This window comes from Nomascus leucogenys, chromosome 1a, assembly GCF_006542625.1.
Source record: "Nomascus leucogenys isolate Asia chromosome 1a, Asia_NLE_v1, whole genome shotgun sequence".
Taxonomy (NCBI): Eukaryota; Metazoa; Chordata; class Mammalia; order Primates; family Hylobatidae; genus Nomascus; species Nomascus leucogenys.
Window position 1 is genome coordinate 49,902,105 of NC_044381.1, and position 14,494 is coordinate 49,916,598.

Genomic DNA, 14,494 nt, shown 5'->3' on the forward strand with positions numbered 1-14,494 from the left:
ACTTGGTCATAATGAATGATCTTTTTAATGTGTTGTTGAATTCAGTATTTTTTCAGGATTTTTTGCATCAATATTCATCAGAGATATTGGTCCCTAGTTTTCTTTTTTTGATGTTTCTGTCTGGTTTTGGTATCAGGGTAATACTGGCCTCATAGAAGGAGTTTGGAAATATTCCCTCCTCCTCTTTTGTCAGAATAGTTTGAGTAGGATTGGTATTAATTCCTTAAGTGTTTGGTAGAATTCAGCAGTGAAGCCATTGGATCCTGGGCTTTTCTTTACTGGAAGACTTTTCATTATGGCTTCAATCTTATTATTGGTTTGTTCGATTTTGGATTTCTTCATGGTTCAATCTTGGTAGGTTGTGGGTGTCTAGGAATTTGTCCATTTTCTCTAGATTTTCCAATTTATTGGCATATAGTTGCTCATAGTAGCCACTAATGATCCTTTGAATTTCTGTAGTATTAGTTGTAATGTCTCTTTTTTAATCTCTGTTTTATTTGGATCTTCTCTTTTTCTTGATGTGGTTAAAGGTTTGTCAATTTTAGTTTTTCTTTTTTTTGATGTTTTTTGTTTTAATTTTTTAATTTTTTGTTTTTTTTTCAAGTTTAATTTTTCAAAAAATCAACTTTTGGATTCCTTCTTCAATTTCATTTACTTCTTTTGTATTGCTTTCTTCATTTTAGTTTCATTTATTTCTGCTCTGATGTTTATTATTTCTTTTCTTCTAATTTTGTGTTTGGTTTGCTCTTGCTTTTCTAGTTCTTTAACATTAATTGTTAGGTTGTTTATTTGAAGTTTTTCTTCTTTTTTGATGTAGGCACTTATAACTATAAATTTCCCTCTTAGTACTGCATTTATTGTATTCCATAGCTTTTGGTGTGTTATTTCCATTATCATTTGTTTCAAGAAATTTTTCAGTTTCCTTCTTAATTTCTTCATTGACCCACTGATCATTCAGGAGGATATTGTTTAATTTCCATGTATTTGTATAGTTTCTAAAATTCCTTTTGTCCTTGATTTGTAGCTTTATTTCATTGTGGTCAGAAAAGATGCTTGATGTTATTTCAATTTTGTTAATGTTTTAGGACTTGTTTTGTGACCTAACATAGGGTCCTTGAGAATGATCTGTGCGCTGAAGAAAAGAATGTGTATTCTGCAGCTGTCGGATGAAAATTTCTGTCAGTATCTATTAGGTCCATTTGGTTTATAGTGCAGATTAAGTCCATTGTTTCTTTGTTGATTTTCTTACTAGAAGATCTGTCCAATGCTGAAAGTGGAGTGTTGAAGTCACCAGCTATTACTGTATTGGGGCCCATCTCTCTCTTTAGCTCTAATAATATTTGCTTTATATATCTGGGTGCTCCAGTTTTGGGTGCATATGTATTTAAAATTGTTATATCTTCTTGCTGAACTGACTCCTTTATCATTATATAGTGACCTTCTTTGTTTCTTATAGTTCTTGTCTTGAAATCTATTTTGTCTGATATTAATATAGCTACTCCTGCTCTTTTTTGGTTTCCCTTGGCATGGAATATCTCTTTTCATCCCTTTATTTTCAGTCTATGTATGTCTTCATAGGTGAAATGTGTTTCTTGTAGGCAACAGATCATTGGGTCTTATTTTTTAATCCATTCAGCCATTCTATAAAGACAATAGAATTTGAACATGCAGAGATGAAGAAGAAGAAACTGGGATGCCTTGAGTAAAAGTATGGAGGTAATGAAGTATAAACCAGTTTAATTAAAATAGAAAGTTCATAGAGGAATGTAATATAAATTTGGTAAGTTAAGTTGGAAAAGATTGTGGCGAATTTAAAGTCTGGTTTATACTTTAGTCAGCAGACATTAAAGAATTTTTGAAGGTTTTGGAGCAGAAAGCAAAGTTTATTACAGTAATATTAATTTCACTGCAGTGCCTAGGAAAAAACCAAAGGAAGATAAAGACTACTAATTATTAGGAAGGATATAGAACAGCATTAACATACCACTAGTGGGAATGTAAATTGGTCTAACCATTTTGGAAAACAATTTGGCATTCACTTTTAAAGTTGAAGATAATGGGCATGACCTTATGTTCTAGAAATTCTACTCCTAGATTAAACCCTGAAGACATGTCCAAAAAAAATGTTCAAAACTCAGTTGTTTGTAGTAGCAAACAAATAGGAGAAGTGAATAAGTTGTAGTTATACATAGCAACATATCAAGAGCATAGCATTTAATGAAAAACACAAGTCACCAAATAATAATTTGATGACATTCATATAAATTTTTTTTAAATAACCCTGTCTCTACCAAAAAAAAATTATCCAGGTGTGTTGACATGCACCAGTAGTTTCAGCTACTCAGAAGGCTGAGGTGGGAGGATTGATTGAACCTGAGAAGTCAAGGCTGCATAGAGCTGTGATCATGCCACTGCCTTCCAGCCTGGGCATTGAAGCAAGACCCTGTCTCAAAAAAATAAATAAAAATTAAAAATAGAAATTTAATACATTATTCAGGGCTTCATACACATGTAGTAAAATACTTTAACAAAGGAAAAGAATGACAAACAAAATCTGTAATCATGGATATCCTCAGGAGAGGAGGGAAAAGGGGTATGATTGGGGAGAGGCATATGGGGGCTGCCAAGGTATTGGTAATATTCAAATTCTTAATCTGCTTTTTGGTTTATTTTTCTTTTTATCTAATGTGTCATACATAAAATTCTTTTGCATATGTGAAATTTTTCATAAATTAAAAGTTTTTCATAGCTTTCATTAAGTGTAAAGGAGAGAAAAGAGGATTCATGCCATTTAAAGAATTCTCCACTTCTCTTTCTGTATATTCTTCTTTCCTCTACCCAGTGTGCTCCTTTCTCAGGGAGAGAAAGCTCTTCTGCTTTCCAAGGTTAAAATCCTTTTTAACTGTGCATACATTAATATATTAGGCATTTTTAAAGGTGAAAAGTAAATCAACCCTAAGTCTGTCTTTCAGTTTTTTTTTTTTTTTTTTTTTTTTTTGGAGATGGAGTCTGTCACCTGGCTGGAGTTCTGTAGCGCTATCTTGGCTTACTACAACCTTCACCTCCTGGGTTCAAGTAATGCTCCTGCCTCAGCCTCCCAAGTAACTGGGATTACTGGCATGCACCACCATGCCCAGCTAATTTATTATTTATTTATTTATTTAGTAGAGACAGGGTTTTGCCATGTTGGCCAGGCTGGTCTCGAACTTCTGACCTCAAGTGATCTGCCTGCCTCAGCCTCCCAAATTGATGAGATTATAGGCATGAGCCACCGTGTCCAGCCTAGTTTCATTTTTGAATAGTGTTTTTCTAGGAAAATGCCTAGATGCATAGGTATTTTAAAATAATTACAACAATAATGAATCTAGTTTTCTAACCCCTTTTGTAAACCAGGTGTTATATCCTGCCAAATCAACATGCTGTAAGTTGCTTGGTATTTGCCCTATTATTGAACATTGTTTAGAATTGATGGCTTGATACTCACTGATCATACATTTAATTTTTTGGTGGATCATTTCCTTGGAATAGATTTTTTAAGATAGTAATTGAATCAAAGGATATAAGCCTCTGTGTTGCTCTTGGTGCATTCAACATACTGTCTTCTAGCAGCAGGATGTGAGATTACTAATTTCTCCATAACTGCACCAGCGCTAGGTAGATCAGTCATCCCTGATCCTGTCCCCTCTTGTGGCCTTCGGGGCTCTGTTTTATTAATGACCCTTGTGGCATATTCCATCCTGTTGTTTGATGGATACCTTAGTCTCACTGTGTTCAAACCCAGGATCATCATCTTCCTCTCCATACCAAGCATTTGGCTTGACTTCTGTCATTTCAGTTTTTGGTTTCCTCATTTTATCTAGATATCCAGATTCTACACTTTTATTTTTCACTTTTCTGTTTTTCAAGATTTTTAGAGTTTTAAATCTTTGAAACATTTTTCAGATCTTTGTTTCCATTCTTACCAACATTTCTCTAATTTAGGCTCTCATTATCTCTTACTGGCATTGTTTCAGTAATCTAACCAATCTTTCTGTTTCTTGCCTTTAATGCCGTATAATGTGTTACACCCTGCTAACTAATGCCTTTTTATAAGTCATTACTTCCATCATGCCATGCTGTGCCCTTAAACTTCAGTGTCTGTTGAATTGAGTACAGTGTCCTTGACCTGACACCTAAAGTCCTTAGTCTGTGCTTTTCAAACTGAGTTTCCCAATCCATTCAATAGGTCCTAAAATCAGTTTTGTAGATTGCTACCAAAAAAATGGGACAGGAGAAAATGTCAGAGTATGTGACACCTATTTATATTTTGTGAAATTTGTTTCTATGTGTGCATGTGTCTGTGTGTCTGTATAAAACATTCCTATCATAGGTCACTGTCAAATAAGTTTGAAAACATTGTTATACAGGATATCCTTAACTTAATTAACTTTAGCTGTTTGTACTCTTCCAATTTTTATTCTAGCTGGAGCAGACCACTCCTGTCACAGAATGCTGGGTGTGTCCCAGCTTTATTCAAGCTTCATTTCATTCATTTCACATGCCATCTCCTCCCAGAAGCTCTCTCTCACTGCCCCAGCCGAACCCCAAACCTGAGACACAGAAAACCTGGATATAATTTTCCTTTTTCTATACCCCATAGCATTTTGTTTTTCTTATGGCACATTTCACACTGCACATTTTCCCTGTCATTTTTAATAGATTACAGATCCCTTGTCAGCATAGACTTTATCTTGTACATCTTTTCATCCTCATTTTAGTATAATACTTTCTACTTAGAAGATACTTTTTAAAAGATACTACGCCGGGCGCAGTGGCTCACGCCTGTAATCCCAGCACTTTGGGAGGCCGAGGTGGGCGGATCACGAGGTCAGGAGATTGAGACCATCCTGGCTAAAACGGTGAAACCCCATCTCTACTAAAAATACAAAAAATTAGCCAGGCGTGGTGGCGGGCGGCTGTAGTCCCAGCTACTCGGGAGGCTGAGGCAGGAGAATGGCGTGAACCCAGGAGGCGGAGCTTGCAGTGAGCTGAGATTGTGCCACTGCACTCCAGCCTGGGCGACAGAGCGAGACTCCGTCTCAAAAAAAAAAAAAAAGGTATTTATTGAAATGTAGGACTTCATTGAAAATGAGTATACATTAAAACAATATGACTTTGTTTTAAAAAGTAGTATCTCTTGTAGAAATTTTAGGAACTACTGATAAGTAAAATGAAGAAATGATAATGGCAAAAATAAGTATTTGAAGGTTTGTTATGTATATGCCAGGCACTGTGTGAAATGCATGATCTCATTTGATTATTAACAACTAACTATGAAGTTGGTGGGTATCATTATCATCCCCAGTTTTCAGATGTGGTGAGAGAAAAATGACCCTAATCTCATTCACCTAGAGAAAACTACTACAGTACTGATAATTTGGTGTGGTCTTACTATGGATATATTCTTTCTCCCTCATTAATGTAGAAACTGTTAGATGGACCACTTTTTCAGTTAAATACAAATGGTGAGCATTCAGGACATTAATTCTTTTTGTTTTCTTCTTTTTTTTTTTTTTTTTTTTTTTTTTTTTTTTTTTTTTTTGAGATGGAGTCTCACTGTGTCGCCCAGGGTGGAGTGCAGTGGCGCAATCTCAGCTCACTGCAACCTTCGTCCTCCAGGTTCAAGCCATCCTTGTGCCTCAGCCTCTCGAGTGTCTGGGATTACAGGCATGTGCCACCACACTCAGCTAATTTTTGTATTTTTAGTAGAGGATCACCATGTTGGCCAGGCTGGTCTCAAACTCCCAACCTCTGGTGATCTGCTCACCTTGGCCTCCCAAAGTGCTGAGATTACAGGCATGAGCCACTGTGCCTGGGACATTAATTCTTATACATGAAAGAATTCAGTTTATAGGTAAATTGCCTCCAATTACACTAAGAAAAAAAATTTTTTTTAATGTACCAGTTAGGCTGGGTGCGGTGGGTCACGCCTGTAATCCCAGCACTTTGGGAGGCCGAGGCAGGTGGATCACCTGAGATCAGGAGTTCAAGACCAGCCTGGCCAACATGGTGAAACCCTGTCTCTAGTAAAAATACAAAAATTAGCCAGGAGTGGTGGCAGGTGCCTGTAATCCCAGCTACTTGGGAGACTGAGGCAGGAGAATCGCTTGAACCCAAGAGACGGAGGTTGCAGTGAGCTGAGATCACACCACTGTACTCTAGCCTGGGAGGTAAGATCGAGACTTCGTCTCAAAAAAAAAAAAAAAAAAGTACCAGTTTGATAAAACCTGGATTTACTTACTAGTGAGATTGTACTTTTTTTCATATTTGTTGGTCATATGTCTGTCATATTGGTTGCAATTTATTTTGTTTTTCCTTTACCTTTTTATTTTGTTACAGTGGTTTTTTTTTTTTGAGATCTTTCATCAAATCACATCTATCAATCTTTTCCATTTTTCCTCTTTTTTTGATGTCAATGTCAAAAGGGCTTCTTATTCAAAGATGATAATCATATTCATCAAGATTTCTAAAAGTACTTATATGGTTTATTTTTATTCAAAAGTAAAACAGTATTATTCCATGATTATTTACTCAGTATAAAATAATTTTGATAAAAGGAGATTTTAAACAATAAAGTAAAATCTTTGATAATCCCTTGTTCACGACAGTTAAAGTTTTGGTGTATGTTCTTCCAGAATTTTTTCTTTGCACACATTACAACTTTGGAATCATGCAAATATTATTTTATAGCTCTATATCACCATTTTTAGTGACTTAGTTTTTAGTTTTTGAATTTGCTATATATTTAACCTGTATCCTATTGTTTGGCATTTAAATTGATGTCCAGTTTTTTGTTGTGACAAATCTACAATGAACTCTTTTCATAGATACTTCCCCACCTCATTTATCTATTGGAGATAAATTCCTAGAGGTGAGGTTCCAGAACTTAATAGTAGTATATTTCTAATTTTGACCTACTCACCTCATTGCTTAAACTAGAAACTTAGATTGTAGTGTTCATCTTCCTCACCTGCCACATTCTTTCAACCTTTCATCAACTGCTACCTCCAGATTATTTCTCAAATATACTTCTCTCTATTTATACTGCTTTCACCCTAATCCAAAGCATAGTCTTATTTGACCTGGGGTTAGAGTAGTAATTAAAGGATCTTTCTACCTGTCTTACCTCACTCTGTTTCATTTCCACACAGCATGAAAAGGGATCCTTTATAAACATAGGTCTCACACGGTCAAATCTAACCTAGCAGTCCTGTTCAAAATCCTTCACTGCTTTCTATTTTACTCAGAATAATGTGCAGACTGTTCTTACGGCTTACGGCTTACAAGGCCCTCCAGGATCAGGTCTCTACTGGCTTTTCCAAAGTCATCTTGTACCATCTTCCCCCTCACTATCTTACCATACTGGCTTATTTTTTTCTTCAAATTCTCCAGGCCCGTCCTTCCTGCAAGGCCTTTAAACATACTGTTCTTTCTACCTGGAAAGCTCTCACTTCCCCTTTTTACTTAGCCAGCTCCTACCCATCACACAAAGTTCAATTTAAGTGTCACCAGTTGAGAGCTTTACTAATCTAGAAAAGAAACACAGAATCTTTTCAGTTCTGTTCACCATGGTGTACCCAGCTCCTAGAAGTTAGATGCTCAGTGAGTATTTGTAGAGTACTACATTGATGTTGCCACATTACTCCTTAGATAAATAGAACCATTTATATTCTCATCAAAAGTATGACTTTGGGGTGATTTTTTTTTTACACTAAATTTGTTTATTTTGGTATATGGTGCAAGATGACAGGGATTTAACCTGATTTTTCCCAGTTAGCCATTTGTCCTATAACCTACCATTATTCTGTAATTCAGCATTTTCTCACTTTTTAAAAGTATCATCCTTACATTACAATAAATTCTTGTATCTGAAGTCTCTTTCTGGATTTCTTTTCTGGTATGTTGTTCTATCAACCTAGGTTCCATGATTTTATTTATTTTGCCTTATATAATTCTTCATCAAATTAACTTTTTGTTTGCTTCCATCCTGAATTCTCCAGATGAAGTCTTATTATCTTTTTAAGTTCCGAAGAACAACATACTATTGGGATTTCTATTGAAGTGTTATTGAACTTACAAAGTAACCTGTAGCCTTCCTATTTACAAACCATACTTTGTTCTGTGTCATTTTCAAGATTTTATAAATTTCTTAGTGTTGGTCCTGATCACTTCTTAGTTTTATTGTTCTGGTTAGTTTTTCTTGCTGTTGTGAGGAAATTATTTTTCTATTATGTCTTCTACCTGTTAATTGCTAGTATAGCAAAAAGCTATTTATTTTAGTTTTTGTATTTTTTATTTATTTTGTATTTTTAGTCATTTTTTGAATTTTTGAATTTTTAAGATAGACTAATAACAACAACTTGTCACAGAGCACTTTTAATATGTTTGTTCCAGGATAGAAATATCCTTTGAAAGCTCTGATATTGTTTGTCAGTATGTTTGGGTTAATTGTAAATACTTCCTTGCTTGCATTGTATGTATTAGGATTATATAATTGAGTGAAAGTAGAAATGTAGTCAGCAGCATAAGGTGGCCTCAGAAAATTAAGGTCAGAATTTTTCCCCTTAAACTTTTCACAAAGGAATATTATAAACCAGGATTAGCAGAATAATCAAAGTCCTAAAGTGTTGTTTCTCTCTTTTCAGGAAGTGGTTCTGAAAGATGGAAGAATTGAAAGACTAAAGTTAGAGCTTGAAAGGAAAGATGCTGAAATCCAGAAGCTGAAAAATGTAATCACTCAGTGGGAGGTTTGTGTCCATTTACTGTTGTTAAAGAAAATAATTCTATAAATTTTCACGTTTTCTGTTTTTCTTATATGTAAATATGTTTAATATGCAATCATGGGAATAGTCATTCTAATTTTTATGTTCTTAAACTCTTTGATTAATGGTTTAAAGTCTGAATGATTATTTATTTATTTATTTATGTTGTTGTTGTTGTTGTTGTTTGAGATGGAGTCTCATTCTATTGCTCAGGCTGGAGTGCAATGGCGTGATCTCAGCTCAGTGCAACCTCCGCCTGGGTTCAAGCGATTCTCCTGCCCTGAGTAGCTGGGATTACAAGCATGAGCCACCATGCCCGGTTGGCCGGGCTGGTCACGAACTCCTGGCCTCAAGAGATCCGCCCACCCCAGCCTCCCAAAGTGCTGGGATTACAGGCGTGAGCCACCATGCCTGGTTGTATTTTGTTTTTTAAAAATCCACTTTATTGTGGTATAGTTTACACATAGTATAATTTATTTTTGTTGTTGTAAAATACATGTAACATAACCATTTAAAGTGTACAGTTCAGTGGGGCATTAAGTACCTTTACACAGTATTGTGTAACCATCACCACTGTCTATTTCCAGAACTTTTTCGTCATCCCAGGCTGAAACTCTTAACCCACAAAGAACTCCCCATTCTCATTTTCCATACCCCGGTAACCTCTAATTTCTATGGGTTTGCCCATTCTAGGTACCACATGTAAGTGGAATCATACAGTGTTTATCCTCTTATGTGTGGCGTATTCACTTAGCATAATGTGGTTTTTTTGTTTGGTTGGTTTTTGTGAGACAGAGTCTCGCTCTGCTGCCCGGGCTGGAGTGCAGTGGCACAGTGGCTCACCACAACCTCCACCTCCCGGGTTCAAGCAATTCTTCTGCCTCAGCCTCTCAAGTAGCTGGGACTACAGGTGCGTGCCACCATGCCTGCACCACCATGCCTGGCTAATTTTTGCATTTTTAGTAGAGACGGGGTTTCACTGTGTTGACCAGGCTGGTCTCGAACTCCTTACCTTGTGATTTGCTCGCCTCGGCCTCTCAGGGTGTTGGGATTACAGGCATGAGCCACTGTGCCTGGCCTAGCATAATGTTTTTAAGGTTCATCCACGTTGTAGCATGTGTCAGAATTTCATCACGTATTATAGCTGAATAATTTTTCATTGTGTGTATATATTTTGTTTACTGGTGCATAAGTATCTGAGTCCTTGCTTTCAGTTCTTTTGGGTGTGTACATACCTAAGAGTGGAATTGCTGGATTATATAATTCCACGTTTAACTTTTCGAGGAACTGCCAAACTTCCATGGCACCCGTGTCATTGTACATTCCCACCAGGAGTGAACAAAGGTTCCAATTTCTCCACATCCTTTCCAGCACTTGTGATGTATACAATGTATTTTTGACTACAAATTGTACCTCTCCCCTTAGGTTTTTTTTTTTAAATCTATTTTTTAAATCTGTTATTCATATCAAGTACCATTCCTTTTTACTAATATGAATTCACTCAACAATTATTTATTGAGTGCCTATAATGTGCCAGATACTTTTTGCGCCCTGTGTATGTGGTAGTGAAAAAAAATAAATCAAGTTCCAGCCCTGATGGTTCTTACATTTCCCTTCTTCTTCTACGCATGCCTTTAAGAATCATCCCTACTAAAACTTTTTTTGACTGCACCCATTCATTTACCTTAGCTTTTCATTTACATTTCCCTTTGCTTTTGTTGTACTAGACACAGGGAATACAAAGATGAGTTAGCAAGAAGCTTATAGATTAATGGGGAAGATAAACATGTAAATAGTTTCAGTACAGTGTAGGATATGACAGAGTGCTCCAGAAGAACAGACAAAGGAATGAATGAGTTGCTGCTATCAAAAATTGGTAAGGATCTCATAGAAAAGGTGATTTTTCCAGGTAGAGAGAATTGTGTGTACAAAGGCATGGGAATATGATGGAAGGTACATTGTGGCTGACATTCAGAGAAATAGGAAACTAGAAGTTGAGATTGCAGATATGAGTTGGGTTCAGAATTTGAAGGCGTTTGGATTTTAGAGAGGTCTTTAGGCCAGGTGCGGTGGCTCACACCTGTTAATTCCAGCACTTTGGGAGGCCGGGGCAGGCAGATCACGAGGTCAGGAGATCAAGACCATCCAGGCTAACATGATGAAACCCTGTCTCTACTAAAAATATGAAAAATTAGCCAGGCTTGGTGGCACGCACCTGTAGTCCCAACTACTTGGAATGCTGAGGCAGGAGAATTGCTTGAACCTGGAAGGCGGAGGTTGCAGTGAGCTAAGATCGTGCCATGCACTCCAGCCTGGGTGACAGAGCAAGACTCCATCTCGAAAAAATAAATAAAATAAAATAAAACAAAATAGGGCATTAAAAATCTTTAGAAGGTAAGTGACATGATAATTATTAAGTACCTGGCACGTTACAAGCATTGAATAAATAATTTTTATGTGAATTAATATTAGTCAAAGACGAATACTTGAGATGAATAATAGATTAAAAAATAGATTTTTTTTTCTAAGATTTCAAAAGAATTTATGTAGCAGGCTGACCTTTTCATGTTGCCACAATTCCATGGCTTTTGTTCTTATAAACACATGAGGACATTGCAAAGAAAATGGTGGAAACTTATAAATTAAAGGTTCTTCAATATTGATCAGGCTGTAACATCTAATTAACATTTTCAAGGCTTTCATTTCCCTTAGATGAGTGGCAGGCCCTGACTGGCAGCCACAAGACAGCTCATGAACATGATTACAGCAAAGTAATTTGCCTTTGTTAGATACAGACTTTCAGTAATAGTGTTCACTTGGCTTAATAAAGTTAAGCACCACTTATCATCTGTACTTCATTTTGCTCCTTTCCATCGTATAGTGTGTTGGCTGTTCTGTTCTTTTTTTTTTTTATTATTATACTTTAAGTTTTAGGGTACATGTGCACAATGTGCAGGTTTGTTACATATGTATCCATGTGCCATGTTGGTGTGCTGCACCATTAACTCATCATTTAGCATTAGGTATATCTCCTAATGCTGTCCCTCCCCCCTCCCCCCACCCCACAACAGTCCCCGGAGTGTGATGTTCCCCTTCGTGTGTCCGTGTGTTCTCATTGTTCAATTCCCACCTATGAGTGAGAACATGAGGTGTTTGGTTTTTTGTCCTTGCAATAGTTTACTGAGAATGATGGTTTCCAGTTTCATCCATGTCCCTACAAAGGACATGAACTCATCATTTTTTATGGCCGCATAGTATTCCGTGGTGTATATATGCCACATTTTCTTAATCCAGTCTGTCGTTGTTGGACATTTGGGTTGGTTCCAAGTCTTTGCTATTGTGAATAGTGCCGCAATAAACATACGTGTGCATGTGTCTTTATAGCAGCATGATTCTAATTAAACTAAAGAGCTTCTGCATAGCAAAATAAACTACCATCAGAGTGAACAGGCAACCTACAAAATGGAAGAAAATTTTCGCAACCTACTCATCTGACAAAGGACTAATATCCAGAATCTACAATGAACTCAAACAAATTTACAAGAAAAAAACAAACAACCCCATCAAAAAGTGGGCGAAGGACATGAACAGACACTTCTCAAAAGAAGACATTTATGCAGCCAAAAAACACATGAAAAAATGCTCATCATCACTGGCCATCAGAGAAATGCAAATCAAAACCACAATGAGATACCATCTCACACCAGTTAGAATGGCCATCATTAAAAAGTCAGGAAACAACAGGTGCTGGAGAGGATGTGGAGAAATAGGAACACTTTTACACTGTTGGTGGGACTGTAAACTAGTTCAACCATTGTGGAAGTCAGTGTGGCGATTCCTCAGGGATCTAGAACTAGAAATACCATTTGACCCAGCTATCCCATTACTGGGTATATACCTAAAAAATATATTTTTAAAAAAGCCTAAGGGAGGAGATAAGATTTGTGGTTTAAAATAAAATGTATACATAACAAGTGCTGGCAAGGATATCGAGAAATTGGAACCTGTTCACTGCTGGTGGGAATGTAAAATGACGCAGCTGCTGTGGGATGATATTGAGAAGATATTTGCGATGATGATGCGTGTTGCTGAGGCTTGGAGTGAAGACAGTCTGCTAAAACAATGGATAAGTATAGAGTTAAGAGGAAGAGCACGTCTTTAACTGGTTTGGGGAATGGGAACTAATAGATTTCATTTTGGATATGTTGCATTTTAAATGGCTACTTTTTTAGACACAGTGCAGTAACAACACATGTGTATTTAATTTTATTAACTTTGCTGTCATGAAATTAAATATGCTAGCAAGAATGTTATGTATTTCATATGTGCTCTTTATTATAAGCTAATATGTTACTGGTATTTTATACATTTATATTTTTATATATGCAGTTTTTAAGCAGTGCAAATAATTGTCACAGGTAATCATGCTCATTTGCAATTTTTGCTTTATGAGCTATTTTAGACCCTAAACCTTGAATAAGAGGTACCTCCATGAAGACTGATCTGGACCTTGAACAAAGGCTTCAGCCAGAGATAGAATCTGGTGAAATACTAACACAGGTTGAAGCCCAGAGGGTGGGAATTTCATAGTGAGTGTAGTTTCATATTCACAATGAATATTTCTATATTCATAGCAAATATAGTTGTAGTTGAGTGTATGTGTTTTCCCCCATTATGTTTTTATGTTTCCATTTGACTGGTTTCCCTTGTTCATTTCTGAGCTTCTCAGCAGTCTTCCTACGTTTATATTCAGTATGGTGCTTTACTTCAGTATTGTATTCACTGCAGTATTACTCAGAAAACATTATTTACTTATCAACAATTTAATGGACAGAGTACTATTTAGTAAAAGCCATCTTTATTGGACTTAAAACACATTTTAATTTGTTTTTAAAAAAGATTTGAATCTGGTGACTTCTATACATATCTGTGTGTATGTTGAGAGGAAAAAAAATGATTTTTCTTATGTTAATGTTTTCTTTAGGTTTTTGTTTTTCTATACTATGTTAAATGCTTTGTTTTCTCTAATGTATTAATGTATTAAATCTTTGTAAATGATTCAGGCCTGGGCGCAGTGGCTCACGCCTGTAATCCCAGCACTTTGGGGAGACCAAGGCAGGTGGATCACTTGAGGTCAGGAGTTCAAGACCAGCCTGGCCAACGTGGTGAAACCCCATCTCTACTGAAAATACAAAAATTAGCCAGTCATGGTGGCGCACACCTGTAGTACCAGCTGCTAGGGAGGCTGAGCCAGAAAAATCGCTTGAACCCAGGAGGCGAAGGTTACAGTGAGCCGAGATTGTGCTACTGCACTCCAGCCTGAGCGACAGAGTGAGACTCCGTCTCAAAAAAAAAAAAAAAAAGTAAATAAGTGATACAGAGAGTGTTATAAGACATGTTTAATAAGGGTAGCATAGGGATAAAATTGCCTAAAATATGGATATTAATGTGGGAACACAATCCTTTCTGTTCATAAATGTATACTTGTATCATTTATGTAATGTGAGAAGAAGCTAAGCCATCTGGAAAGAGAAATTTAAAAAGAGTTGAAAGATATTTGGGTAAAGTACTAATTCATGCCAGCCAAAAATTTTAACAGTGATTAGTTAGTGAAATAACAAACGATTAGTGAATCTTCAACTGAGAACTGCCCTATAAAATTCAATATCCACTACAAGTCTATCACATTTTAA

The 14,494-nt window shown here is 36.4% G+C and overlaps 1 protein-coding gene across 2 annotated transcripts in view; it reads left to right on the forward strand.

Annotated features, from left to right (window-relative positions):
* Positions 1-14,494, forward strand: part of GKAP1 (G kinase anchoring protein 1) — an 80,306-nt gene that overhangs the window by 55,693 nt on the left and 10,119 nt on the right. For both annotated transcript variants that reach the window (XM_030809502.1, XM_030809498.1), the window contains one exon: positions 8,685-8,786. In XM_030809502.1, the coding sequence (XP_030665362.1) occupies positions 8,685-8,786 (102 nt within the window). The remainder of the gene's footprint in view (positions 1-8,684; positions 8,787-14,494) is intronic.